At 40.3% G+C, this 26,704-nt stretch overlaps 1 protein-coding gene across 1 annotated transcript in view; it reads left to right on the top strand.

Annotated features, from left to right (window-relative positions):
• The window catches only part of CPNE8 (copine 8), a 372,678-nt gene that overhangs the window by 339,978 nt on the left and 5,996 nt on the right, over positions 1-26,704 (top strand). The window contains exons 14-19 of the mRNA XM_068276306.1: positions 648-694; positions 4,671-4,852; positions 6,824-6,951; positions 11,161-11,263; positions 20,988-21,045; positions 26,083-26,156. Coding sequence (XP_068132407.1) covers positions 648-694; positions 4,671-4,852; positions 6,824-6,951; positions 11,161-11,263; positions 20,988-21,045; positions 26,083-26,156 — 592 coding nt within the window. The remainder of the gene's footprint in view (positions 1-647; positions 695-4,670; positions 4,853-6,823; positions 6,952-11,160; positions 11,264-20,987; positions 21,046-26,082; positions 26,157-26,704) is intronic.

Genomic DNA, 26,704 nt, shown 5'->3' on the forward strand with positions numbered 1-26,704 from the left:
ATGTGCCAAATAATTTTTTTTTGGAGGGGGGGACCCAGCCATAAATTTTGCTCTGGGGCCCCTTGGTTTCTAGATACGCTACTGAGGGTGCTATATAAATGTGCTGTAATGCTATTAATTTATTATAATTTGTAAAAGGTTCATTGAAGGAAAATGTAACTAGCTCTGCATATCGGGTTTCCATCATTTTTTTTTTTTAATTGTGTATACAGCAGCAAATTTACTAAACCGGGAATAAGGAGGATATTCTCTGTGATCTTCTACATTATTTCTTCAAAGATAACTAGAAAGCGAGAATTAGAAAATGCACTAAGCCTTCCGAAGCGTGTTGCTTTTCAGGAAGAGCCTTTGTGAATTGAAATACTACGAAGAAGCTTACAGGAGAATCGGCACAGTGTCCGAGATGGTTTGTCCAATTGACAGTCAGTTATTTAAATAAATATGGATAAGTGTAAAGGTTTTTTTTTATATATACTTTTATGTTGTCTAAATCCTGTACATAGGTGCGCAATAAACTGCAGTATGAATCATTCTGTCTTTCTACACAGCTTTTTAACAGACTGTAGGTCATTATTTTATTGTTAATGGATTTATACTTATTTTCATCAGAAAAGTTTGACCTGTTGCATTTTCTGCTTAATCTGTAGGACACAGATCAATTTCACAGTTGCCATAGACTTCACAGCTTCAAATGGTAACTATAAACCATTTTTCTCATATTTATTTATAAAGTATCTTTGATTGTATGCCACATGGAGTAATGTAGTTAATGTAGTTTTTAGGGCTTATTCTATAAACTAGTACAAAAAGCAAAGTTAAGATGCAAAGTCAGCTTATTCAAAGAGCCATTCGGTTATCTTTTCTGATGTCAAACAGGATTTCTCCTTATACAGATTTTAGCTGTGTTTACATGTAGAATCCATGACCACGGCCATGATCACGGATTTAAGTTTAACGTTAATAGCAAAGCCCCTATAAATGCTACAATCACCAAAATTGCATGGATTATAAAGGTGATCAGTGAGTACAATGTAAAAAAATTCAAAAAGAACGTTTAGTTTTTGAGAAAATCGATTTTTAAAAACCTGCCAAAACCCACTGACTTTAGCGGTTAGTAGCAAAGACCCCTTACATGCTAGAAACACCAAATTTGCCAGATATGTTAAGAAGAACAGTGGGAACAAGTGGAACATTTTTTTTCAAAAAGATCTTATAGTTTTTGAGAAAATCAATTTTAAAGTTTCAAAAGAAAAAAGTATACATGTAAATGAGGTAAATACATTAACTGTCATTTACCACATTTAAATGTATACTTTTTTCCTTTGAAAGTTTAAAACCGATTTTCTCAAAAACTATACGGCCTTTTTGAAATTTTCTCTGGTTCCCACTGTTATTCTTAACATATCCTGCAAATTTGGTGTTTATATCATCTAAGGGGGCTTTGCTATTAACCGCTAAAATCTGTGAGTTTTCAGGTAATAATCACGGCCGTGATCACAGCTAAATTCGTGATCACGAGACAGATTTGGATCATGATCACGGGTGCATTCGGAACTGAATCTGATCGAGAGGCGAATGTTGTACCTTTCAAGCTAGTGATTACAATATTTGAAATGCATTATTGAAAGTGTATTAAAATGAATCTGGCTAGCTAGGTGGTATGGTCATTAGATGGTTAACACTCTCACTTCATAAATTAGATTCCAACATCTCAAACATATTGGTAGGTTAAGTGGTTTCGGTTGAAATTGGCTCTAGACTGTGGTAGGTACTTTAGACTATGATTGTTAGAAACATCACCAGACCCCCTTGGGTAACACCTCTGGGCCAGACATGAGTCCACTGTGCAGAGAAGGATGCGCTGAGTTGCTATGCGATGGGGGGTAGAGGGACAATGAAACTGTGCATTTGTGATGTAACCTGGGGGCAGGGCAGCAGCAAGCGCAAAAGAATCGACTTGCTGAGGGTGAGTTGAGCCACTTGCTGGATTGCATGCGGGTTGGGGGGCGCTGGCCTCTGTACACAAACCTGATTATCATTTGAGGTGGTCGTTAACAAATTTAATCAAGCTTAGGGCTTAAGAGACATATAATGACAAATGCACTGCGATAAAGCACTGCAGAAAATATATCAGTGCTAGATAAATCATTACAAGTGAAAAGTTTAAAGCTATAGGCTTGCTATACACCAGCAGTTCTGGATGCTTGCTTGGCTTACCAAGGGCGAAAAGGGATAATTTGCATATTCAGTAGTAGTGCATTGTGGGTAACCACAAATGTTCACTTATAGCTGAATTATTGCAGATTTCCTTCTGTTTTAAGAAGGCAAATACACCAAGCTTTGCTTTTTTTTAGTAGGAGGGCTTTTTGGTCTCTTTTATCCCCCTATACATTCCTAGTAGTTTGGGTCACCCTGAGCTGCTTGGGTACTCAAGTGAAAAAGAAGTATTACTATTTTCAAATCATTCTGTGTAAAGGCCATGCAAATTTCCCAAGTTGTTACATGATGATATTGGAAGGCTGGCATAATAAGTCCTTAATACCTACCTACACTTCATCACATGAGCACACAGTGTAGACCCAAGACAGGCACAAACGTGCTAGAAATTTGGGCGCACCAGGTGCCCCCATAGGCCATAATGGGAATTACAACTGTAGCGGCTCTCAGTCAGTCATTTTGGTGCAGTCAAGTAACAGAGCCCAAATTACAATAAAAACAGAGTAATTTGACCACCAGCAACAGCTGGCAGACAAATTACATCTTACCCCACAGTCCACAGTTGCCAGGAGGGGGAATAGTAATTAACACTGTAGGGACTTTCGCAGAAGCAGGGTGAGCCATTTTTCTGCTACACTTTGTGCCCAAATTTCTTGGTGCCTTAATTACATGTACATGTGAAGACCTGCTCCTTTCACCATTATCTTAACCACTTCGCCATATCTGGACGCATATATCCGTCCAGATAGGCAGTGGTGCTGCAGCCGTGTGTTGCGCGCGATCGGGCGTGCGCCCGCGCGCGCCCCCGCTACCTCCCGCTGCCCCCCCGATCAGTGAATGGGAATATAATTCCCATTCACCGATCCAAGTCCCCGGCAGAAATACCGACGCTTTCTCATCAGAGAGCGTGGTATTTCTGCCCCCAGGAAACAACTTCTCTTCATTTTAGTTCCTAGATGCGACATCGTTCGCATCTAGGAACTTTTTGAATGTGGCCATCTTGTGGCCAAATAGTAAACTGCACCCACATACCTGTATTGAATAAAAAATACATTCTTTTACATCTAAAATTGGCTATTTACCTCCCAAACTAAAATTACCCAAATACATTTTTGTATTAAAAAAAATAATAAAAAAAATTACAATTAAAAAAAAAAAACTACATAAATAGTTACCTAAGGGTCTGAACTTTTTAAATATACATGTCAAGAGAGTATCTTATTACATTTTTTAAAATTATAAGCTTGTAAATAGTGATCGACGCAAATTGAAAAAATGCACCTTTATTTCTAAATAAAATATCGGCGCCATAAATTGTGATAGGGACGTAATTTAAATGGTGTAATAAGCGGGATAAATGGGCACATAAAATGCATGGGTTTTAATTACTGTAGCATGTATTAATTTTAAACTATAATGGCTAAAAACTGAGAAATAATGTTTTTTTTCCATTTCTATCTTAATCTTCCTGTTAAAATGTATTTACAGTAAAGTGGCTCTTAGCAAAATGTACTACCTAAAGAAAGCCTAATTAGTGGCGGAAAAAACGAGATATAGATCAATTAATTTTGATAAGAAGCGATAAAGTTATTAGCGAATGAATGGGAGGTGAACATTGCTTGGATGCATAAGATTTTCGAAGCTGTAGGCTGAAGTGGTTAATAAGATCATTTTTGCAGTAGGAACTGTATTTGCTATCACTGCAGTGCCATGGCCTACATTCGGTATATATATATTATAAATTGTATATATTTTAAGTCTGGACACACACACACACACACACACACACACACCCCAATTGCTATGAGAAATTTTGTATAGCTCTCCGGTGATTCTACCCCATGTGGTGTTCAGTTTGCTATGTTTGTGCGTAAGATGTGTTAGAATTTTTCCAAATTCATTTTAACCTTTTACACACTGAAGCTTGTTTACAGAATAACCTCACACCCCCTTATTACCTCCCTCCCAAGCTGATGCGGGAATGAGCATAGTTGTGTCTGTTTGTGAGTTCTTTCTGCCATAGAGATGTATCCGTCTTCTGTTGTTTTTCTTCTGTCCTGGTGTGAGACAAGTATTGTATAGGCATGCAAGCTCTAATGTTGTCATGGAGTATGTGTGCTTTAATAGGCACTTCACCCATTGTTCTGCTAAGTCACTGTACATGCCTGAGTATTATAAACAATGGCAAGCCTCTAGTGCAGAATCCCGCAAAGTAAATTGAGGTTTACAGTTCCAAATCAGGCTGCTCATTCAGTCAGAAGGAATTCGTCAAATAATGATGAAAACACCCTGCAGCAAAACGAGTCCATTACCTTTAATAAAGTGAATAGAAATAAAACTAAAAAGATGAGAGCTCAGAACATAGCTACACACAGCAATTATTTATCAACAATCAGCAAAAGCTTAAATTATGCAAAATTATTTCTAATTAATGAACTTGTATTTTCAAACAGGAAACCCTGCACAGCCCACTTCTCTGCACTACATGAATCCTTATCAGCTCAATGCATATGGCATGGCGCTAAAAGCAGTTGGAGAAATTATTCAGGATTATGACAGTGATAAAATGTTTCCTGCACTAGGATTTGGAGCAAAGTTGCCACCTGATGGAAGAGTATGTCATGAATTTGCATTGGTAAGTTTTTTGGTTTTTTTAAGATTGAGGGGATAAATAAAATAAAATAAAATACATTTGGCATACCATTTAAAAAAGATTTCCACTTTTGTTGAGGTAAAATAAAAATAAACCCTTCAGTTTAGATTAACATATTACTAAATGAGTGGCACATATTCTGTCAGCTTACATACAATGTTATAAACATGCAGTGGCGGACCCCTGTGCAGACTAAAACAAGTGGGCCTCATGCGGCATGGGGCACAGCAAAAAGTGGGAGTGGTCATAACAGAACATAGGTGCCTCAAATTAATTGTAGTAACATAGAAGAATTAATAAGGCACACTTGTTTTATTCATAAACTTTGTCTCATAAGTGACTGAGACACAAGCAAGCACCACCGTTCCTAATACAAGCATCGTCTCATATGATGCTATGCATGTTATAAACGCTGTATGCACATAAGGTGTCCTCGCTTAGATCTTACATGTTTGTTGGAGAGTTGTGATAAAGTGATGCTAGATAAGGGAGGAATATTTTACAGAATGGCTTCCCCTTTAATCTGCGATATTTTGGAACAGTAGAGAACAGAGTCGGGACAAGGTCCTCCGGCACCCATGGCTGAGACACCAAAGTGCGCCCCTCCATCCCTCCTACCCCAGCTGTTATACACTGGTTGCTATTAGCCTAAGAGGTGCCACAGGGCTCCTGACCCCCCTCTAACACCTTAATCTCTAGTTATCTGGCTTGCAGTCACTGCCGTGTATCCCCTTTTCTTATTTCTCTCTGCTTAAAAAACAATAAGGGAATGATAGCTGAGTGAGTTGTGCGCCTCCTTCTACACAGCGCCCTAAGGCTGGAGCCTCTCTCTTTAGACCCTATTTTTTAAAATACAAATTTGTGTAAAGGATGTCTATTAACAATCCAATTTATCAAAACAATCATCCAACGGATCCAATCATTGAGATTGATCAGAAAATATTATTTGAGCTCACCAACGAAGTGGAAAATGATAAGCAATCCAATCAGAGTCGGACTAAAATATTTTTACACAAGAAAAAGAGCAAAAAATAAAAAAACCGCAAACATAGCCTCACACAAATATGCGCCGCCATGGATGAAAACTGTTCAATGATAACCATAGAAAAGGCATCTATTTTGAAATGCAGCTTTGTGCAAACATCTTTGAGTGCCACATAAAAACAATTAAAACATAGACTAAAGGGTAAAATAGAGCAAGGTTAGAATGGAGCAAGTATAACCAATGTATAATATCTATCTATCTATCTATCTATCTATCTATCTATCTATCTGTATCTGTGTATGTGTATATATATTACAGATTGCTTGGTCTCTCCTGCCTGTCAAAGTTTTTTTTGCTGATAGCTGTTAGCAGCTGTGTGCAGAGAAGTAATGAATTTTAAAAATCTTGTCAGGTAAAAATACACAAAATTAAGGGTGGGGGTCTCTGTCCACATCTGCAGCAAAACTGTAATTCACTACATTTTCAGAAATCCGGTCATTGATCTTCTGACTTAAAGTGTACCCGCGGTGATATGTGACATAATGAGATAAACATGTGTATGGACAGTGCAAAACATTAATAACCAGGCTGTTTTTTTCTGCCTGAAACAGTTAATTTCTATATGTGACAGCTTCTGTCTTGTCATTACCTAGTCAGGAATATAGTAAACATCACTAATAAGCAAATTACAGCCATAAAAGTTTTCCTGGCAGAATACAACTTTTGAGGCATGGAGAGATAAAATACATGAACTATTGACCTTTTTCTAACTCTGGGACATTTAAAAGGCTGTCACTGGTTAGAGCCAGTAAAATATTCATTAATTAATTTTTAGGGGTAGGAGGCTAAGTATAATTGTTTGTCTCACCAGTTTATCTCACCATTTTATTTTCACCTTAGGTTCACGTTAAGGTATTTTTTATAATTAGAACTGCACATTTGTATTTAAAATGATGTTTTTCTAATAGAATGGCAATCCACAAAACCCATACTGTCATGGAATTGAAGGTGTCATGGAAGCCTATTATAGAAGTTTGAAAAGTGTACAGCTGTATGGTCCAACAAACTTTGCCCCAGTAATCAATCATGTAGCAAGGTAATGGCTAATATTAATAATTGTATGTATTTGTATGCATGCAAAACATTATGTATGCATTTCATTTTGAGGTATGGCATCCATGGCACTTGCCAAAATGAGGAGGCAATGTCTGTTTGGATTTAAACTTAAATTCACCCTTTTACTTTGTTACATATACATAATGCGCTGATATTATAGCTGAAATTGTGATATTTTTTCTTGCCTGCTGATCCCTTACCCCCATGAAGCCCCACCTACACATTTTGTGTTTTACAGGGGGGTTTGAAAAAAAAAAAAAAAAAGAAAGAAAGAAAAAGACAAGATAAAAACCCTAATAGAATCTGTAAAGGAAGACAATATTTTTTATTTTCATACCATGGAAAAAAGTAATGTTTGTTTAAATGTCCATATCTAGAAACGTAAAACAAACGTGTACATAAATAAATGTAGATACAAACAGTACAAATAATAATGCTACTAGCATTATACATTCATTTGACTACCATGGATTCTGAATGTTTGTTCCTTCTTGTTTTTTCATAAGTACGCTGTAGTGTGTTTTCCCCTCCTTTTCTGGCTATAAAAAGGATGCATGGGATGTCATATATTTAACAACCTAATCCATAACACTTCTTTGTGAAATATGAATAACAGCACATGCCTCGTGTCATGCACACTTATTATTTGTATTTGTGGTGATCTGTTCAAAATAGAGTACATACATGTAGTACGTGCAAAAAATGATTATAGGTGTCTTTTGTTTTTGCTACATTTACCCTGACCTGATAGAATAATGTATGAATGACTTTAAATTTAGCAGTAGTTAACAGTAAAGACATCTGAGAAAAGTATAGCTTTCCTGAAAAGCATCAGCATTCAGGTCATGTTGTGACATTATCTCAAAGACAAGTTCTCCATCAGCAGACAATTAGTCATACTTCTGTCTGTGTCAAGAGTTTGCAAAATTGATGCAGACAAAGGCTTTAGGTAGAAAAACGATGACTGTTACCCTTTTTAGTTATGATATAGATATTTAAATACAAATAAGGGGTGTGCCATTGCCTATGCTGAGCTTACCTGGGTGGGCATAGTTTCACAGTGTCCTACTCTAACACTAACTTCTCCCCATGGCCGCTGTATTATGTTGTACCACAAGGTTATTTTCTTGGACCTCTTCTCTTATTCAGTTACACCAGTGGACTGAGACAATTTTTTTTTTTTCAGTATCATTTTTATGCTGATAGCACCCAAATTGATCTCTAATCCTCTGTACCCTATTACTTGGAGTCATAAATTGTCTATCTGCTGTTTCTTCATTCACGTCTTAGGCCCGGTTCACATTAGCGGTTGTTTGCCAAACGGACCGGATGACCTGACCGGATCCGGATCGGAACCGTACGGTTCTGATCCGGATCCGATCCGGATCCGGTCAGGTTGCATCAGGTGTCCATCAGGATGCGATCCGGATCCGTTTGGCAAAAGTTCGTTAAAAACAAAAAAAAAGTTGGGGTCTGGGAGGTCAGCAGAAGGGGGACCTGTGGAATCAGGCCCTCTGCTGTTTAGCACTCACCTCCACCTCCGACATGCTGCCAACATCTCCGGATCCGGATCCAGCTGTGCTGCTCCACTCCAAAATGCTTGCCCATGTGTCCCCATCCAATATCGCCGCAACAATCCCCATAGGAAGTGGGGTAGAACATCCGGATTTCTCAGCCAGTGTGTTGTGCGCTCTCCGGTTCCCATTGGTTTGTATTGGCCGGATGGTGCAGTCCGGCTCCGCCCCGGATACGGCTGCCGGAGGAGCCGGATGAAAAAATAGCGCATGTTGTAACGGAGGCCGGAGTCCGGATCCGGCCCGGATCCGGTCCGGCTCCGGTTTGGCAGAACGGACGCATGTGAACGGACGCATAGGCTTTCATTGCTATGCCGTGCGTCCGTTCCGTCCGTTCTGCAAGCGGTGCGGCTCCGGCACGGCGATTCCGGAGGGCCACCGCAAGTGTGAACCGGGCCTTATTGGTTTCAAAATGAATGTCAGTAACATGGAACTTGTTACTTTTCCACCATCTTCTACCGCCTACTACTTGCAGTCAATATAAAAGTAGATAGTATCCCATTATCTTCAGGTCATATTGCTGACTAGGGGTAATATTTGATTTAAACATCATATTCCCCAATTAACTGCATTTTGCTTTTTCTATCAATCAATATAAATATTCATCCTGAACATTTAATTTCTCACACAAGGCTAGAAAAATGTTTGTGCATGCCCCAATCTTATACTTTCATTAAAATAAGAAAAGTCTGAAATCTGCAGATTCTCTAATTTACCTCTCCTTGCTTTTCTGATGCTGCCTTTCTTTGTCAATACCTCAATAGGATGCCAGTTACCCACAGGAACCCTGTAACTGTTCAGACTCCTTACCCTCTCTTGAAAAACTCTTCATAATCTGTACCCCAAACACATGGAAGTCTCCAGACCTCCACATTGGGCTCCCCCTCCTTTGGAATTCACTCTTACATCTTGTCCACCACCAAGTGCACATTTAAATAGCATTTCTCCTGATATTTAAATTTCATATCTTCTGATAAGCATACAATATGTATATAATTAAAAAAAATATTCTAGTGATCACAGAAATAAACTATATGTTATAAAACATTTTTTTTTATAAAATCAGTTTTAGATTTGAGGCCTTGAACATGTGACCTTCATCATATTTGATCTTTAATCATTGTAATTTAGTCTCACCAATAGCACATTTTTTTCCTTTGCTCATGATTCAGGTGTGGGATAGAGTAATGGAGTTTTTATGTATGTTGCAAATTATGTATTGGTCACAGTCATCAGAAATATCACATAATAAAAAAAACAATCATTTTCAAATTTTGAGACAAGTAATACAGTTCACATGCTCATGTCTGGTTGTGTTTTATGTGGGTAAATGTTCTGCTCACTGTAAATAGATGTTTTGTCCTGTTATAAAAAGGTTTACCAACAGGCCAGTAGTCCACTACTTTACAATAACACACAATGGAGATCTCTCTAGCCTGCATTTCTCAACATTACTTAAATAGAAAAAAAGGAAACACACAGACTGTGCAGAATATGGTTGATGTTCATGGATTTTTATGCTGCAAGTTTCATTATACCCAGGCCATGATGAGAATTGGAGTTTTGTTCCTTTATATTTAACTGTATTTTTTAAGTATATTTTCTAGATTTTTTTTCTACCTTTTACCCATTTTGTATGTCTGCATTATAGCATACAGTAGTTTGATTATTTCATCTATGCTTCACTATGTATTGTACTCATCTGTTTGTATAAGATGTCTTCTAGATGTTGTTCCACCTCAAGGACAGTGTAATATTAAATATGATATTTCTAATGACATTTAAGTGATGAAAATATTATCCCATTCTTTTTAATAACATTCTATGCATGTTTTAGCTGTGAGTTACTTCTTGACTCCCCCCACTATATTATATATGGATTTAATTATCTAAGAACCATATACTTTCAGAAACAATGAAACTTTGGGTATTTTGTCTGTGCCCTTCCATATAACTTGTGATCGCACGCATTCGCAGAGCAGTACACAGAGGACTAATTCTATCAGCATGAGCTTAATTATGGGTAGGAGAGCAACACTGCTGACCAGATTGGAGGAAGGATCATGCCCATCCTGTGTTGCTGAACTGCAGAGTGGGGAGCTAGGCGACTATGCAGAGCCCTTTATGCTGGCTGTTATGTGTTCTTATTTTGATTACATTTGGGAAGCACAATGCTAATAAAGCCTAATGACTGTTTTTATCACCAAGACTTGTCATAGTAACAGGCTTCTTAAAGCATGCAAGGGATTTTGTGACAATGCAGTTTTTGTAAAGAAGAGATTTTATGTCCTTCATTCATTCATTTTTAACAGTTTCACGCACTTTCCCCATTTTCCACACACTATACTATATATTAAAAGAGCAATACTGGAGTTTATCATTTTAAACTCTATTTAATTAATCTGACGCATGTTTCTGCCATTCAAAAGGCCGAGAAGCAGCACGAGTGAAGTGTGACATCTTGAAAGCTTTGCAGCTATTGTTTAAATTGGTTGGCAAGGCCTTCTTACAGTCATGTGGACATATTAATGATGGGTCACAAATCCATTCAGGATTGTTTGTAGCTGTTTTCTAAAGCTTGTATTTAGAGTAATTGTGCTTCCTCTTTCCTGTAGATATGCTGCCTCAATAAAGGATGGCTCCCAGTACTTTGTTCTGCTGATTATTACAGATGGAGTTATCTCTGACATGGCGCAGACAAAGGAGGCAATAGTCAATGTAAGTGAAGCGCTTTTCATGCAGCTCCGACACTTTCCCATTTACAATGAAAGCACCTGCTGTCTTAGAGTGCTTGCTTGATTCACCGCTTTTAAAGAAACAATTCTGACTTAAACTTGTACGTTGACTTTCAGCTTCAACTGTATTCATTAAAGGTAATTACCTGAATAAAGGGAAAATGTGCAGTTAACATTTCATGCCAAACTAATTAAGAGCCCAAACATTAAAGGAATACAGATGACTGTATCATTATTTATAGCGTGAAAGTGAAGGTGATTGTGGGGCTTTTCCGACATGTGGTGAAGATTGCATCCTCTCTAGTGTGAACTATAAACACAAAGAAAAAAAACGCTGGCAAGAGGCAATTCACTAGAAAAACATTACTGCGTACATAGACACTACTACTGGCATGAATAAATATAGAGGCAAGGTGCCCCCTAACAGGCTCCCAACCAGAGCATATAATAAAATGATTTTATTGCAAAAAAAAGTCACCTAGATAAATATAAATCAAGCCACACAGTCCAAAGGTTGCTGCCTCATGTTATACTGCATACTCCTCCCAATGATGCCAGTATCTCTCCAGCCAATTGCATAGAGGTGGAGCTTACCAATTCACCAGTAGCTCTTATCTGGCACTCCAGTTATTGGGGGATATTACACACTTTTCAAACAACACTCATCACATCGCCTTGTGCGTCTTCATTACATAACTATATTGCAATGGACTTTAAAAGTATATTATATAATAACTATTAATGACGTTCTGGTGTCATGTTCATTTCCAAGATGTCTTGTTTTATAATACAGACTGTTGCAGATGTTTCTCCTGGATTTTCGGTCACTCCAGTAGTGTGGTTTATCATCAAACCAACTGAAGTATATAATTGCCACATGTATTTGATGGCTTGTGGTATAACCACTATATCATGTATGCAGCTTGCTGGTGTAGCTAGGATTGTTACATTTATTATTTTTTCATGGAGTGCAAGCAGTCTCTCTAGACCAGTATCTACTGAATAATTCTGCTACCACATAATTCAGTTCTAGAGGCTTACTGCAGTTGTCCTATTTCCACAAGTCTATCCACCACAGATTGCATGGAACAACAAGCAGCTGTAGCCTTCAAATTGTATAATTAAACTGATGCTTATTTAGATATATCTTCCCCCCCACCTTACCAGGTGTTTATGCACTAATTAACAATTCTGTTATATCCACCCATAATTTGCAGTTGTGAATTTCTTAGGAGCAAACTTGTTTTTAAAGAGGTATAATCATGCAAGTTGTTAGCTTTATTTTCTGGTTGAACTTGATGGACGTATGTCTCAGTGCTGGGCCAAAATTACGCATGAGCATAATTACGCATCGTAATTTAATGTAAATTTACGCGTAAGCGTTACGCGTAACTTAGTCTTACATGTAATTATTTACGCGTAAGCAGTTAAGTGGTATCGTAATTACGCTGTCTACCGTAATTGCTAGGTATGCGTAATTTTACGAAGACTTACGCGTAATTTTACGCGTAATTACTAACGTAAAAACTCCCCTATTCTAAGAGTAGCCAATCAGTCAACATCCTAAGCAACCAATAGTATCTTCTCCCGCCCTTCAGAATATAAGCGTACGTTTTGACGCATACGAATGATGTGTACGCAATAGCTGTCACATTGACGGCTATTGCGTACACATCGTCCGTATGCGTCAAAAAATACGCATTAATGGGTATTACAGCACTACGCGTAACATCGTAGTGTAAGCGCCTACATTACGGTATCCTTACGCATAACTACAGTGGTGTAATTACAGTGGTGAACCGTAGATAATTTCCTACGCCGTAACCGTAATTGCATAATGCGTAATAGCGTAAAATTACGCGTAATGATCCGTAAGCGTAGAATTTTCCATTACGACCAGAACTGGTATGTCTTTTTTTCTACCCAGTAAGGCCACATCTGGAATATGGAATTCAGTTCTGGGCACCACATTACAAAAAAGATATTGCAGTTTTAGAGCAGGTGCAGAGACGAGCTACAAAATTGATACGTGGGATGGAAGGTCTCGCTTACCAAGAAAGGTTAGATAAACTGGGTTTATTTAGTCTAGAGAAAAGACGCCTTAGAGGAGATCTAATTAACATGTATAAATACATCATAGGGCAATATAATAGCTTGGCGGATGAGCTTTTTGTCCCTAGGCCTTCTCAAAGGACTAGAGGACATGAGATGCGCATGGAGGAAAAACGTTTTAGCCATTTATTTAGGAAAGGGTTCTTTACAGTAAGAGTGATTAAGATGTGGAATGCATTGCCACAGGAAGTCGTTATGGCAAACTCTATACCTGCATTTAAAGGGGGCTTAGATGCTTTCCTTGCGTTGAAAGACATCCATGGCTACAATTACTAAGTTATGCCTAATGATGTTGATCCAGGGATTTTATCTGATTGCCATCTGGAGTCAGGAAGGAATTTTTCCCTTTTGGAGCTAATTGGACCATGCCTTGTGGGGTTTTTTTTGCCTTCCTCTGGATCAACAGGGGTATGTGGGGGACGGGCTGGAGTTGTACTTTGTACTGGTTGAACTCGATGGACGTATGTCTTTTTTCAACCAAAATAACTATGTAACTATGTAACTATAACTATGTAGCTATGCTAATTGTGTACATGTTGTACTATTACATATCTTTTGGTGTTTTCCTAAAGAATTACTTGTAGCCAAAAATGTTTTAAGTGTCTGTTTTCATTGCCCTCAGGTTAACCTAAGGTACATAATTTGTCAATAGGGATGCCTGTGATGTGTTTATTTACTAAAATGAACCAAAACTCAATAGGAAAAGCAAGAAGTTTTTTATTGATCAGGTGTGAAGAGGACATCAGAGATGGGATCTATTGTAATATTGCCATGTGCAGGTAGTGCAATGCAATTTTACCATTACTACCACTGACAGCATAGCATTCATTGACTAATTTGCATGACCCACATTACCTAAGTAACAAGAGCATTGCTATGGTAACCCACATTGTAGGGTGCGTTACCCTAGCAATGCTTGTGTTATTTAGGTGACATGGGTCACGCTAATTAGGCAATGCGTGCTACCCTGTTGTGCAGGTAGTACTGTAATAGTAAAATTGCCAATGTGCTACCTGTGCACAACAATCCTAACGTAGGGTGGTGAATTAGAACCATTATGTCTTAAGTCAAGTCTATGAAAGCTTTCTAATAGTGTTTGGAGGCTTTATCACAGACAGATTGTATTGACTTCATTAAATTAGCAGTGGTGTAACTATGGGGTAGCAGCCCATTAAGGGGGGGGGGGGAAGAGGTTGCATGGAGGAGGGCACATACTTCTTCCTTCCTCCTCCATCAGGTCCCCACTTATGCTCTAGTCTGACTTTCTTTTGTTGCTTGACTTCAAGCGATGTGAGGAAGGCAGAAGACTGAGAGGCTGCAACATAAGTCACAGAGAGTGAGGGAGGCCCTGGTGGTAGGAAGAAGTCCCAGCCCCTCCTCCCCTCCAGGCATCCGGGGGGGGGGGGGGGGAGTTGATTGTAGGAAAGGAGGGCCCTGTAAAAAGTTTTTGGGGAGAGATATAATTATGCCCCTGTGTCAATGCATTCAGGAAATCCAATGCATGCAGCAGCATGCTTAAAAATGCAGGCCCAAAGCAGTGCATGGTGCATATGGTCCAAAGCATTTAAGTGACCAACTACATGTGTGCCATTTGTAAACACCCCATGCATTAAAAGGACATAGACAGATAGGTTAAGTGTTAGACAGATAAATAAATATAAATTGATATTCCTGTGTTTTGTGTGGGAGTCCTCTAGGCACTCCAGTTTCCTCTCACATTCCAAAAACATACAGATAAGTTAATTGGCCCTAGACTACAATGGGCACATGACTATGGTAGAGATTAGATTGTAAACCCCTTAGGGACAGATAGTGACAAGACTATATATACTCTGTAATGCTGGGAATATATGGGTCGATTTTGCTGCTTTATTCCGCACCCGATCATTTCCGCGCTCGATTCTGCGGGCGATTTTCTTAACTTCCATTCGTTTATCTTATCTTTTCCCATTGTCCTTCATGCAGAATCGAGAGCGGAAACGATCGGGCAGGAGATCAGACATGTCGGAAATTATCTATTGAGCCATCTAAATGGCTCAGAATGGACCCGTGTATTCCCAGCATAAAGCACTGCAGAAGATGTCAATGCTATATAAATACTTACTAATAATAGATAGATAGATAGATAGATAGATAGATAGATAGATAGATAGATAGATAGTAAAAGGACTTGTGCATTGTTGAAGCATGCTTACTTTTTTGACGCAGTGATTACTGCAGCTTGTATGTTGCGTGCATGACCATTGCTAGTAAATTATACTTAATCCCATTAGTAAACTTGATTGGATAATCTATTCAGTTGAATCAATGGCTGAAGGAAAATTGCATACCACTTTGCTAAAGGCATATAATTTGTGTCATTGATGCTTTCAACTGATGTAAGTAGCCAACGGCTGGAATTTCAGAAAGTCTTAAACACCATATACTGATATTTTTTCCTAAAAGAATTATTTTAGCTTTCAATGTTGCATTGATGTTGCTTGATAATTATTATTTAAGAAAACTTGAATAATAAAGAATCTGCTGCATTACACATCTGATGGAATTGCCACTGTAATAGAAAGCACAATGTGTTGCAGCTATTTATACGTTTATGTTGCTAATTTACTATACGTTTATATAATTTTTCACTCTGCACCATTCGCCATGAAATGCACATAGGGATAAAAGCAATCTACACACTACTGCTCTATACAGTCTTATAACAGAGAGCTTGTATTTATGGCACTGAGTATAGCAGGCTGATTATACTGCATGCTAACAAATGAGAGGATGGGGGCTATCCATATCTACTCTATTCCTTTAAAGGAAAGTATATTATTTTTGCTGTTGATTTTAAGCTTGAGGTACGTTCCCGTAGTAGTCGTGGAACAGATCTGGTGAGTGCTGACATCAAATCTCCAACTGTTGAATCAGATACTACCTTTAATGACTTACTGTACATAATTTTCTTGCAAGCTTTTGCAACTTTGTCTTCTGCATAACACACAATTTGCTCACTCCCAGCTAAATCAGTTTACTACCTTTATTTGGTCAGCAGGCGCCAGTCAGCCAATCAGGTGTACTGTCATACACCCTTTGCCTGCCATTCCAAATCTAGCAGGAATTGCATAAATTAGCATTCAGGTGGGAGGCTTCGGTTGGACATAATCATAGATTAGAAAAAGACACCGAGAGCCCAATATGGTGTAGTATGCTCAGGACAATAGTGAATAATGTCATGTGAGAAGGTTATACTCACAAACAAGGGTTACCACTGAGGCAACCACTGTGAATGCAGGTGAGGAGATTAGACCTGTCCTCACTTAGGGTTAAGAAGTCGCTCTCCGTAGATAGAAGAAAGGTAGGGGTGGGTCCCCCTTCCACCAAGGGTGGACACTATAATGACTTTGATGAACAGAGGTGCCAGCAGACTAAAAACAATATTGTTTTTATTCTGCTGGCACCTCTGTTCATCAAAGTCATAATCATAGATTACATCATTTACAGGGACGCTCCGTGTAGGCACATCTCCCACACGGTCCCCTGCCTAACCACTGACCTGTCAACTGCATCCTGGAAGCTGCAAAAAATGAATTTAAAATCATAAACACTGGTTTGCACGACAGCCGGGTCCCCAGTCTCAGTCCCCAGAGACTGGGGCCCCCAGCTGTCATGCGAACCAGTGTTTGTGAAACGTTGTCTTCTTCAGAACTGGAACAGAACCATACCACTACATAAAAACCTGAAGTCTTGAAAGCTTGCAAGACAACAATGTATGGTCAGTCATCAAAGCTGTTACCTGAATCAGCATTTGCTGGTGTGATGTAAGCAGATCGTGTTGGTTGAGTTTAATATACATATATAATATTCCAACTAAAGGGCACTGGGAACTGCAAAAATCACTTTTTGCTGTAACCCCCATACTTGTATAAAAAAAGGAATTGCTGGCAAAAACAAGGCTTCATTAATTTCCCCCAGTTGTTACATTCCTGATTGTAATATACAGTAGATGTGATACTGCTTCTGCCCATGCCTTGTATTCAGCTGCTGAAAAAGAACTGGTGAGCTTGTGTGGTTCCTGACAGGGGATCTCTTCCCCTTGAGCATGAAACTAAAGTGATAATAGTCTCTTTACAGAAGGCACATCCAGCCTGCATTAAGGTTCCTTTCAAATGAACAGCGTTCCAATAATGACAATCTAAGCCAATCTCACGCTTTTAATGAAATGTAGGCAACAACTGTTTCTCTTTCATAGAGGAAAAATAATGGAATAATTTGCAGTTTGGTCATGTGATTGGAAAAGGCAGCAATCCACTAGCTGATATTTCATCAAATAGCAGATCAAACAACTTTGTTCTAATCTTCCAGTGATCAATACACCCCTTACAAGACATTCAGTACATTTCTAAGGAATTTCAGTCAATTAAAACTGTCATGGGACATGGCTGTAATAGGGCAGGAGCAACAGGATCTGGCTTTATACATCATTGGTACAGTGTTAGTAAGTGCAGCAGTTTCATTAATTCTTTACCTCTTTTCTGCTGTGGTTGGTTTCTGATCTGGAAGTAATTAATCAGTTGCCGTATTGGGCTAATGCTAAACAGTGGATGTCCACCTTTAGTCAGTCAAATGATCACATGCTGCAGATACTTCCTGTTTTTATGTACACAGAGAGTAGAAATCACATATAATCACATTATCATGATCACCCAATCAGAAATATTGAAAAATACACATCTAGTAAAAGGGGTTTTATAGGACAAATTGTCATCTCTACTAAAGTGTCCTTATTTACCGTATATACTCGCATATAAGCCAAGGTTCCCACTTTTACCTTAGAACCCAGGAAAAAGTGCTTGTCCCACATATAAGCCCCCTCCCTAGTATAGCCTCCTCCACAGTATAAATAGTCAGATATGCCCCCAGTACAAGGCAGCCCTATACCCACTATAAATAGCAACTATAACTGCCCCAAGTATGAAGTAACTCCCCTCCCCATAGCCAACGCCATACTAATCATTACAATCTGTGTACCTTGCAGTGACACACACTTTACACAGACATTTGAAGGACACTTGCACAGTATTCACAAACTATTCACATATGGATGGCCTCAACTGATAAAGCGCAATGTGCAATTCATGAACGTTATGTCATTTGAAATAGAAAAAAATGCATGAGACAATTCATGACACAATACATCATACAGGATGCAACCAACAACCATGCTGCTATAAATAAGAAAGTGCCAAGTGCAGTAGATATAGTAGAATCTTGTTGTAGTAAATTCTGATATAGTAAACCTATGGATATAGTAAACTCAGTCGTCAGGTCAGGTCCCAGCAAATGCATCTGTATAAATATACAATGTATGCCCAATTCTGATATAGTAAACTTCTGATATAGTAAACTACATCTCCTGGTCCTTTGGAGTTTACTGTAAAGGGATTCTACTGTATGTGCAAAAAACAAAAAATCCATAGCAGCTAAAGAAAAATTGATGACCATCAATTATTCTTTAGCTGCTATGGATTCTTTGTTTTGCACATACAGTAGATACTGTATATCACCAATGAATAAAGTGCTAAGTGCAACTAGCAAAAGAGGAGAAAGAAACACATCCAGCCAGGGCCGCCACCAGAAATTTTGGGGCCCCTCACACATCATCAGGCCTGGGCCCCCCCTCCCAGGGCCCACCCACTGGTTGCTGTGCCCACCCACTAGCTACCCCACCCCCATGTCCGTGCGCAAAGTGCGCTGCAGCGAAAAATGTGCATGGCTCCGACACTGAAGAAAGTGGCATACACAGCGTGGTGCGGCAAAAAGTGGCATGTTGTGAGTGGAGCCAAAACACAGGTAGTCCCTGGTTAACAAATGAGATAGGGACTTTTAGGTCCATTTTTAGCCTTTCTCCATTCTCTTTTGTCCCCCTCTTTACTTCCTGTGCCTCTTTTGTCCCCCTCTGTCGTGCCTCTTCTATGTCCCTCTGTTTGACCTCAGGTTCCCGGTTCATCTCTTTTCTCCCTGTGCCTCTTTTATCTGCCTCTGTTCCCCCTGTGCCTCTTTTATCCCCCTGTGTTACCTCTTGTCCCCTTCTGTCTCAGCTCGTCCCCCTGCTCTAGCCAGGTATAGGTGCCCCCCAGTATAGGTATCCAGGCATAAGTGCCACCAGTATCAGTAGCCAGGTATAGGTTCCCCCAGTATAAGTAGCCAGCTATAGGTAGTGCCCCAGTATAGGTAACCTGGTTATAGCTGGTGCCCCAGTATAGGCCAGCAAGATACAGGTGCCCCAGTAGAGGTATTCAACTATAGGTGGTGCCCTGGTATAGGTAGCCTGGTATAGTTGCCCCCAGTATAGGTAGCCAGGTATGGGTGGTGCACCAGTATAGGTTAGCCAGGTACAGGTGCCACCAGTATAGGTTGCAAGCTATAGCCGCCCCAGTAAAAGTAGCCAAGTATAGGTGCTGTCCCAGTATAGGTAGCCAGGTACAGGTGGTGCACTCAGTAAAGGTAACCAAGTATAGCTGGTGCCCCAGTATAGGTAGCTAGGTATAGGTGGTTCCCACACCAGTATAGGTAGCCAGGTATAGGTGATGGCCCAGTATAGGCATCCTGTAGCCAGATATAGGTGGTGCCCCAGTATAGAAAGTCCGCTGTAGCTGGCTCACTCATCTGCTCCCCACTTGCTGGAACGCGGTGTGCTGGTTAGTGAACCACAGGCCTGCAGCCTGCACATGCAGCCCTACCAGCGCTTTGTGGGGAGCCCAGGGCCCTCAGAAACCCTGGGCCCCTCACTGCAGTGTCAGTGTCCCCCCCCCCCCCCCCCCTGATGGCTGCCCTGCATCCAGCAGCAGCAAAAGAGCTAATGAAAAGACTGTGTGTTCTCTGCTAGACGCTGTGAGATAAGAAAAACAAGGAAGGCAAGAGTGTGCAGGAGAGGCTCACACAATAAGTCACTGAGTCTGTTCTCCTCCGTTGGCCATCCTCTCAGCACTTCTCCTCCCTGGCCACATGATCAGCTGTTTTTCTCCCAGACACAAGATCAGCTCTTCTCCTCCCCGGCCATATGATCAGCTTTTCTCCTCATGGCCTCAAGATCATCTCTTCTTCCCCCTGGCCACATAATAAGCTGTTCTACTCCACAGTGGCCAGCCATTTGATCGACTATGCACTCCCCTTCAGCCATCCACTGCAGGGAAGCATGCTAAAAGCCTTCTTAGCCATGTTGGTGTAGGAGTTATTGCTGCACTCTGCTCCAATCCTCTCTTCACTCGGGGCACAGGAAGAGGCAGGTCAGCACACTCCTTGACACAGACACAGGAAGTAGGTCACTCGTGTATTAGCCGAGAGGGGGACTTTTCAGCACATTTTTTGTGCTGAAAAAAATCAGCTTATATGCGAGTTTGTTTCCCAGCATGTCCAAATGAATCCAAATTTATTTTAATCATATTTCATACTGAATGATTTGGTTTAACAATGGCAACATTTTTGAACATAGCTGTTTCCATCAGATCTCCAAGCTAACATGACATTCATTTTTCAAGCACTGCGTGCTGCTTATGCTATGTGTTAGATGTCAAGGTTAAACGAGAACCTTTGTGATTTCTTCACAGGCCTCAAAGCTTCCAATGTCAATTATCATTGTTGGAGTTGGCCCTGCTGAATTTGATGGTGAGTATTTTATTTTATGAGAATTTACTGAGCAGCATATATCAGTCTTGGCATAAAGGAACAGTAAATACTGAGCTTGAGTAAGATGGCTTTGAACGTGCTTATGAAAGCATGCCTACATGTGTGCTCTGTGGAAGCTGAGTGGAAGTAAAGAGGTCGTAGTATATATGTAGGCCCATAAATGCATTATTGGCCTGCCTGATGGAGTAGTGTTTCTTGTGGAGGTGAGTGGAAACAAGTTTTCATTTTGCCATTCTGTATAAACATGACACAAGCTCAAAAATTACACAAGCTCGTTAAAGTACACTTTGCTTGATCTCTTTGTAAATAATACATTTTGCCCGGCTGTCCTGATGATCCTCTGCCTCTAATTATTTTAGCTATAGACCCTAAATATCAACACTTAGGTTCCATTGCAGATCCCCAAAATATGAGCTGACATCTCACCTTATAGTTGGGGAAGACATATTGGCTGATTCATTAAAAGTTATGTAGGGATATGAAACCTTGCATATCCGTTAGCACACAGAATCATGCCTTATTGCACATTCAACTCAAAGAACTAACATGATTTTCATCTTGTGTAAGTGAATGTGGTATGAATCCCACTTTGCTCCTTTTCTAATGCAGTTATGTGAGTTTTTCAGTTCAGTTAACACAGAAAGGGCATGCACCCAGGAAAACAAAAGCAATTTATTGTTAAAAAAAGGTAGCATGGTTTACCCCACCATAACAATACCAACTTCCAGCTTCAGGCATAGATACTGGTAAAAGGTAATTAGAGACCTCCCAAGCCTGCAACCCCCAACTTATTGATTAAAGCAATATGACGCAGATCATTTCCCATTTTAACCTCTTAAAGAGACTCTGTAACAAAATTTTCAGCCTTAGTTCTTCTATCCTATAAGTTCCTATGCCTGTTCTAATGTGCTCTGGATTACTGCAGCCTTTTCTAGTTGAACAGTGGCTGTATTATCTCTGTTGTATAATCTAATCTTCTTTCCTCTGACGGCTTTGTCGGGCTCAGGCACTCAGTCTGGAATGTGCTGTTCTGCATGTGATAGGATAGAAGCTATACACACTCTCTCCAGGCCCCCTGCAGCTCTGTATGAGTCACAGACTGAGCTTCTCTGAGCCTATCACAAGCTTTTAGCAGCCATGTCTTTTGTTTGTAAACACTGCCTAAAACTGGCAATTACAAGCCAGGATTGCAGCAGGGAGTGGCAGAAACAGCACAGAGGGGCCCAGGAGAACATAATGAATAGAATTGTATATTTTTATTGTAAGAATTTTAGAGTACAGATTATCTTTAAGAACTGCAGTCTTAAAACCCCTTAAGGACCAGACACTTTTTTTACATTCAGACCACTGCAGCTTTAACAGTTTATTGCTTTGTCATACAACCTACTATCTAAATGAAGTTTACCTCTTTTTCTTGTCACTAATACAGCTTTCTTTTGGTGCTATTTGATTGCTGCTGTGATTTTTAGTTTTTATTATATTCATCAAAAAGACATGAATTTTGTAAAAAAAAAATGATTTTTTAACTTTCTATGCTGACATTTTTCAAATAAAGTAAAATTTCTATATACATTTTTGTCTAAATTTATTGTGCTACATGTCTTTGATCAATAAATAGACACTTATTGGATTTTTTTTTGTTTGGGTAAAGGTTTACAAACTATGGTGCAAAAAGTGAATTTCCCCAGTTTGAAGCATCTCTGACTTTTCTGAGCACCTGTCATGTTTCATGAGGTGCTAGAATTCCAGGTTTGTATAAATACCCCCAAATGACCCCATTTTGGAAAGAAGACATCCCAAAGTATTCACTAGGAGGCATGGTGAGTTCATAGGAGATTTTATTTTTGTCACAAGTTAGCAGAAATTGACACTTTGTGACAAAAACAAAGTTTCCATTTCTGCTAACTTGTGACACAAAAAAGAGATCTGCCACAGACTCACCATTCCTCTCTCTGAATACTTTGGGGTGTCTACTTTCCAAAATGGGGTCATTTGTGGGGTGTGCTTACTGTCCTGGCATTTTGGGGGTGCTAATTTGTAAGCACCCCTGTAAAGCCTAAATGTGGTCTTAGGACTTTGGGCCCCTTAGCGTACCTAGGCTGCAAAAAAGTGTCACTCATGTGGTATTGCCATACTCAGGAGAAATAGTATAATGTGTTTTGGGGTGTATTTTTACACATACCCATGCTGGGTGGGAGAAATATCTCTGTAAATGAGAATTTTTGTATTTTGTTTTACACACAATTGTCTATTTACAGAGATATTTCTCCCACCCAGCATGGGTATGTGTAAAAATACACCCCAAAACACATTATACTACTTATCCTGAGTACTGCAATACCACATGTGTGACACTTTTTTGCAGCCTAGGTGAGCTAAGGGGCCCAAAGTCCTATGAGTACCTTTAGGATTTCACAGGTCATTTTGAGGCATTTGGTTTCCAGACTACTCCTCACGGCCCCTCAAATGCCAGGGCAGTTTAGGAACCCCACAAGTGACCCCATTTTAGAAAGACACCCCAAGGTATTCCGTTAGGAGTATGTGAGTTCATAGAAGATTTTATTTTTTGTCACAAGTTAGCGGAAATTGATTTTTATTTTTATTTTTTTCACAAAGTGTCATTTTCCACTAACTTGTGACAAAAAATAAAATCTTCTATGAACTCATCATATACATAACAGAATACCTTGTGGTGTCTTCTTTCTAAAATGGGGTCACTTATGGTGTTCCTATACTGCCCTGGCATTTTAGAGGTGCAAAACCGTGAGGAGTAGTCTGGAAACCAAATGCCTCAAAATGACTGTTCAGGGGTATAAGCATCTGCCAATTTTGATGACAGGTGGTCGATGAGGGGCCGAATTTTGTAGAATCGGTCATAAGCAGGGTGGCCTCTTAGATGACAGGTTGTATTGGCACTGAAGTGCAGGAAGCGCAGGATGTTCTCAAATCGTGACCTGCACATGGCAGCAGAGAACATGGGCATGTGATGTATTGGGTGCGTAGACCAATAAGACCGCAATACATTCTTTTTGACAAGACCCATGTTAAGGAGAAGGCCCCAAAAAATGTTAAGTTCGGAAACTTGGAGTGGTTTCCACCGAAAAGGCTGGGCATGGTAGCTTCTTGGATTGGCGGTTGCGTATTGTGTGGCATAACGGTTGGTCTCAGCCACAATTAAGTTTAGTTAGAAACCAGCAGTGATCAGAAAAAAAAATTCTGTCACTGCGGTGGGGCAGGTGAGGACTTGGCCAGGTGATCAGAAGCCCGCAGGGGGCAGATTAAGGCCTGATCTGATGGATAGGAGTGCTAGGGGGTGACAGGAGGTGATTGATGGGTGTCTCAGGGGGTGATTAGAGGGGAGAATAGATGCAATAAATGCACTGGGGAGGTGATCGGTGGGAGATCTGAGGGTTTGGCCGAGTGATCAGGAGCCCACACAGGGCAAATTAGGGCCTGATCTGATGGGTAGGTGTGCTAGGGGGTGACAGGTGGTGATTGATAGGTGATCAGGGTGGGATTAGAGGGGGAATAGATGCAAGCAATGCACTGGGGAGGTGATCAGGAGGGGTCTGAGGGCGATCTGAGGGTGTGGACGGGTAATTGGGTGCCCGCAAGGGGCAGATTAGGGTCTGATCTGATGGGTAGCAGTGACAGGGGGTGATTGATGGGTGATCAGTGGGTGATTAGAGGGGAGAACAGATGTAAATAATGCACTGGGGAGGTGATCAGAGGGGGTCTGAGGGTGATCTGAGGGTGTGGGCGGGTGATCAGGTGCCCGCAAGGGGCAGGTTAGGGTCTGATCTGATGGGTGGCAGTGACAGGGGGTGATTGATGGGTGGTTGAGAGGTGATTGACAGATGATCAGGGGAGATTACAGGGGAGAATAGATGTATACAGTACACGGGTGGGGGGGGGTCTGGGGAGGATTTAAGGGTGTGTGTGTGTGGGGGGGGTGATCAGGAGCCCCCAGGGGGCAGTTTAGGACCTAATCTAAAATATAGCATTGACAGATAGTGACAGGGAGTGATTGATGGGTGATTAGGAGGGTGATTGGGTGCAAATAGTGGTCTGAGGGGGTGATCAGGGGGGTGCTGTGGGCGATCAGGGGGCAGGATCAGTGTGTGTGTGTGTGTGTGTGTTTATTACAATGGCTGCCTCCTCCCCTGGTGGTCCCTCGATCACTGGGACCACCAGGGGAGGAGGCAGCCTGCATAATACACTTTGTTAGCTTAACAAAGTTTATTATACACTTTGTATGCGGCAGATCGGGGGTTAACAACCCGCTGGCGCTGCTAATTGGCCGGTGGGTTTACGTCATGGGTGGGCGGAGCCTATTGCCGGCAGATGCGTGCGCAACCCTGCACACGATCCCCGACTAATCAGTCCCCCAAGTGCCGCTGCCGATCAGCGTTACGTGGTCCTGGGGGTGCCACTTTGCCGCCGCCTATTGGTAGTGGGTGGTCGGCAAGTGGTTAAAGTGCTGGCAGCCTCAATAACACAGGCATATGTAGATAGTTCTGGTATTACTGAAGAATGCAGGCAAGCTGTAGGGTCTTGTCACTGAGATATGGAGTCAGTTGTGGGGTTTAAAAATTTTCTCACATTGGATGTCAGAACATTTTTTTGGCAGTAAAGCATTGCAGTGATACCTGAACCTGGGCTGCTTTAATATCCATTGAGTGCACAGTGAGCTAAATAACAGCATACATGGGCTGTTTCTACATAAAAATCAGCAGTTTATATCCAGTCCGCCACAATGGTACATAGAGAGTTAAGAAATAAAGCTTTTTATATGAGTTATGAAGGACAAATCGTTTCTATTTCAAAATTGCAATTCTTTACTTCATGGTATTGTTAGTGTAGGGATCTCAGAGTTCTTTTATCCTTTCATTTTGTAGATAATAACTGTAAGACCTGGTATACATAAGCCATTAATAGCATGAAAAAGCATATGTTATATTATTTAGGCTAACTTGTAATGTTTTGTAACATATATTTTGTCCATTCATTTTAAAGCTATGGTGGAACTGGATGGTGATGAAGTCCGAGTCTCCTCAAGGGGACGGTATGCAGAAAGGGATATTGTACAGGTAAATGTTAGTCAGATAACTGCATTACACCTAATGAGATGTTATTGTTGTCTGTGTCTAATTAAACGCAACTCCTTTTACTGCTTGTTCTGGGAATACCCAAGTGTCACCCTAAAAGGAAGTGATTAAAGTCAGACGACTAGCAGTGCAGTTTTTGTTAGTATATTTGAAAATCTATAAAACTGTGCCAGAATAGCCAGCCAGTGCTTATTAGATTCTTCAGGTTTGACGAAGTACAAATAAATAGTTTTTTTTCTTGCATATTGTCCAGTTGATTGTATTTTTGTTTATTTGGAATTCATATAGCGACGACATCTTCTGCTACGCTTAACACAATAGTGTTGTCCTTAGGGGTCCCTCAGAGGAGCTCAAAGTTTAATTCCTACTATAGATATATATGTTCCTATCATGATCTAAGGCAAAGTTTTTTGGGCAGCCAATAAACTTACCTGTTTATATGTGGTCAAGAGTGCTCAGAGAAAACTCATGCAACCACAAGGAAAACATACAAACTCCATGCAGATAGTCCCTGTCCCAGATTTGATCGA

Source organism: Hyperolius riggenbachi, chromosome 3, assembly GCF_040937935.1.
Source record: "Hyperolius riggenbachi isolate aHypRig1 chromosome 3, aHypRig1.pri, whole genome shotgun sequence".
In the NCBI taxonomy this organism is placed as follows: Eukaryota; Metazoa; Chordata; class Amphibia; order Anura; family Hyperoliidae; genus Hyperolius; species Hyperolius riggenbachi.